Source organism: Kryptolebias marmoratus, linkage group LG19 (genome assembly GCF_001649575.2).
Source record: "Kryptolebias marmoratus isolate JLee-2015 linkage group LG19, ASM164957v2, whole genome shotgun sequence".
Taxonomy (NCBI): Eukaryota; Metazoa; Chordata; class Actinopteri; order Cyprinodontiformes; family Rivulidae; genus Kryptolebias; species Kryptolebias marmoratus.
This window is the reverse complement of record NC_051448.1, coordinates 283,390-287,415: the sequence shown is the minus strand read 5'-3', so window position 1 is coordinate 287,415 and position 4,026 is coordinate 283,390. Positions and strand designations below refer to the sequence as shown.

Genomic DNA, 4,026 nt, shown 5'->3' with positions numbered 1-4,026 from the left:
TCTGGATTAGGTCGTCGTTTACCTCCAGATGTACTCTGGATTAGGTCGTTGTGACCTATTTTTATTATTTTTTCAGTTTATTTTATTTTTGTACTGAAAGTTGATAAAGATCAAGTAGAAGATAAAAATCTGTCACCCCCACCCCCAAATAAAATGAAGAAATCCTTTGTGAAATTAGTAAAGCTTAACAAAGATGAATAAAAATCAGTTGAGAGATTTGATTTGATTGTAATAAGTTAAACAGAACAATTTCTGGATCATTTAAAACCGGGTTTAAAGGAATATTATGAAATAATGTTAGTCAGTAAGTACTGAATAAACTTTTCTTGAATCTTCAGATTTCTCACAAATTTTGGTTCACTGCTCCTCTGATAGCTTCGTAAAAACAAGAATCCTCCAAATGGTGCGACCCGATCAGGAGCGGTGAGTTCTGACTTCTGTTGGCAGATCTCCCATGAAGGATTCAGTAAAAACGGAAAAAAGCCCCCATAGACAAGCGAGTAAAACCCAGCTACCAGCTCCTCAGCAGCTGTATTACCCAGCATGCTTTTCTCCCTCCTGTGTTTCCATCATGGCCGCCCCCATACATCCTTTATGTCGTCTCTAATCGGAGCGTTGATGTTCAGGAGGATTCAGTCAGAGGGTCGGAGGACCAGGAAGAGTTTCAAAATAAAGCTCACAGGTACTCTTCATAATAAGAGTTTTGAAGAGGGGTTCCTAAATTCCTGTTGGGGTTTAGAGAAGAAAGTTATGGGTTGCTGCTGTGTTGGTAGAAAGGTTTTAGTTTTATCACATGAGCTCGACATTCATTTTTGAAATTTTAGAGATGTAATTCCATGAAACCATGAATCTTGTCCCATGTTTTAATCATGTTTTTATAAGAAATCTTTTGTTGTTGTTTGACTCCAGAAACTAGACTTTAAAGGGATTGTTGCTGTGCGTGACCTTTGACCTGTCACACATGAATCCTGCTCTAGTTCGTCATGTTTCCATAAATGTAAGTGTGTGACGAGAGTCCGTCCTTCCTTTGTTATGCTAACGGACGTATTATCATGTGAATGAGCTCCTTAATCACAGAGAGGCTCGGAGCGCAGGATTGTGGGAAGTGAAGGTCGTTCTGTTTGTTCTGGGAGGATAAGTGGTCCGATATCTACAGGGTGGGTTTCTTTTTGTCCCCTCTGCCTTTGTCCACAAACATTTTGAAAACAACTCGTTCCTCTCTTCAGGAAACACGCAGGCTTTTTGCTCGGTTCGATAAATGATGTTGGGGTTTGAAAGAAAAGCAGCAACTTTAGTTCTGAGCAGATAAATTCAGCTTCTGGTCTGGATTCCAGGCTTTTAAATGCCGCGAGTTGACTTTAGTTGTTATTTTTTTGTTTTTACGACAGCAAACCTTTCTCCAAGAAGGGCGATTTGTTTTTTATCTTTCTAATTTTATTTAGTGTTTTATTATTTCTTTGTTGCATCTAAAATGTTCTGCAGCAAAAAGAAAAATGCAACAAACCTAAAATCAGAAACCATAATTCATTTTGTGAATTTTCTCATGATTTTCAGTCTCGGATGTGAAATTACTTCACATTTTTTAAAAAACCATAAACTCTCTCCTGAAATCCTATTATATATCTTTATTTTTTTTACGACTTTTGACAAAAAAGAAAAGACATAAGCAGAGATATGAAGTCAGAACTATTCTGTTTACAAACATACATCAGCTTTTTTAAACAGATACAGGTAAATTTAAAAATTCATTTGTTGTCATTGAAGCAATTTTTTTTTCAGATCAAACAGGAAAAATAAGGAAACACATTTTTTTCTTTTTTCTAGAAATCTGTCATTGAAATGTGTTTGGTTAACATGTGATCTGCCAGACAACAAGTTGCTGCAACAAAATGACAGGAAACCAGAGTACAGTCAGCTGAAACGATGAAAGAATTATAAAACTGGAGTTTATGAAACGCGTAGAGAAACATGATGGTTGTTCTATCAACTGGATCTAAAACCTGAACCATCAGCGTGGATGTTTGTTGAATGATAGTCCATCACCTGCCTCCATCTTCACAGAAACAACTACAACTGACCTCCCTCTCCCCTGAGACCCTCTCCAGCTCCCCCTGGAGGATCCTGAGGTGTTCCCAGACCACAGAGAAGTTGTAATCCCTTCAAAAGGTTCTGGGTCTGCCCCAGAGTCTCCTCCCAGGAAGCATCCTAATCATAACCTCCTCGGCTCACTCCTTTCGATGAGGAGCAGCGACTCTGAATGATGGAGCTCCTTATCTTTTCTCTAAGGCTGAGCCTGTCCACTCCTGGATCCAGGATCTGGTTCTTTCAGTCCTGATCCAAACCTCCTGACCCCTGATGAGGGTTAGGATGTAACCAGTAATCGCTGCAGACAAGGCCCTGATCTGTCGGACCATCGTCCTATCCCTCAGGAATAAGACTCCTAGATCCCAAACTCCTTTGCTTGAGTTAGACTCATCCCTGACCCAAAGGGTGCCTTCTACCTTCTTCCTGTCCTCAGACTCTCATCTGGACTTTAAACCGCCCCAGTGCCAAGGTCTAAAGATGCCAACAGAACCACATCCTCTGCAAAAAGGCAAAGAAAGGACCCTGAGGTCCTAAACCCGACCCCCTCCTCTCCATGACTTCCCTGCTGCTGAAATGTGGAGGAAGGGTTTGAGTATCCCCATGATCCTGAGGCCTGTATTGTCCAGGTTGTTGGTCCCTGGTCGGGTCTCCCACTGCGAACAACTTGAAGACCTTAATGGGCGTCTAGAGAAAATGAATTTCCTTGGTCAAAATAGAGAAACCAAAAGCTCCATCCAGCAGAGCTGACCTATCAGCTGCCATTCGACAAACTTAAAACTTGGTTACTGAACAAGATTATTTTCATTACTAACTGAAGCTATTTTTGAACTAACACAGTTCAGTAAATTTCTTCCTCAAGTCCTGGTTCTTGTTTTATTTCACATTTCAATTAAAAAAATCTGGGAGTCATGTTTACTCTCAGCTTTTAACAGGTATAAATTGTAATGTGGTTATTTTTTTATCATTCACCAACTTTTTGTGGGAAATTTGAATGATTATTGCTTAAAAGTTCCTGTTTACTGAAAGTGATGGAGGTTATATTTCGTCAAACGTTTTAGTGTTTTATCTGTTGGTGAAACTTGTGTAGCTCATAAAAAGAGACAGGTTTGAGACTAAAGAGACAAGAGTTTGGGATTAAAAACTTGTTTACGAATAAAGAAACACAGGTTTGGGGTTAAAGTTATTTGGGTTTTTGTGCTGATTTCAGGGCTGTGCCTCCTGGAAGTGGTACTTCCCGTTCCACTACGCTCCGTTTGCCTCGGACTTCAGAGACATCAAAGGGATGTTCTCCGAGTTTGAGAAGGACACTAAACCAGTAAGAACTATTAGTTCTGGTTCTGTTTGTAGTTGTTGAGTGTGCACATTATTAAATTATTGTTGGATCTAAAAATACAGCAGGATTAAAGACCCGTTTGTTTGGTGCAGTTTAAGCCTCTGGAGCAGCTGATGGGAGTGTTTCCTGCTGCAAGTGGTAACTTCCTGCCGACGACATGGAGGAACCTGATGGTCAGCCCGGTGAGTCGTACCAACCAAACCAAAGCCTCGCAGCCACCGAGTAGAATAAAATGAACTGCTGCATCATCGTTGAATGGGATTTTAAGTTTCCTTCGAATATTTCTTGGATTCAGGATTCTTCCATCATCGATTTTTACCCTGATGACTTCGCCATTGATCTCAACGGGAAGAAATACGCCTGGCAGGGTGAGCCCGCCTCTTCTGAAGAACTTCAGCTATAAAACTAATTATTTTTGATATAAAACATCCACTGCTCACAACAACAAGCCAGTTACATATAACTTGAATGATTCATAAACATATCAGTTTTTTCTTCTGTCCATTTTTGACAGATCATTAAAGAGGTTAAACTTGTACTTATTTGCTCAGTCCCACAGTGGGATCACTGATAAAATGATAGAAATAAGTACTGTATGGATTTTTAGA

At 39.9% G+C, this 4,026-nt stretch overlaps 1 protein-coding gene across 1 annotated transcript in view; it reads left to right on the top strand.

Moving 5' to 3' along the window:
- xrn2 (5'-3' exoribonuclease 2) overlaps positions 1-4,026 on the top strand; it is a gene marked incomplete in the record, with an annotated part of 37,388 nt that overhangs the window by 16,145 nt on the left and 17,217 nt on the right. The window contains 3 exon segments of the mRNA XM_037981617.1: positions 3,293-3,400; positions 3,511-3,600; positions 3,714-3,786. Of these exon segments, the coding sequence (XP_037837545.1) occupies positions 3,293-3,400; positions 3,511-3,600; positions 3,714-3,786 (271 nt within the window).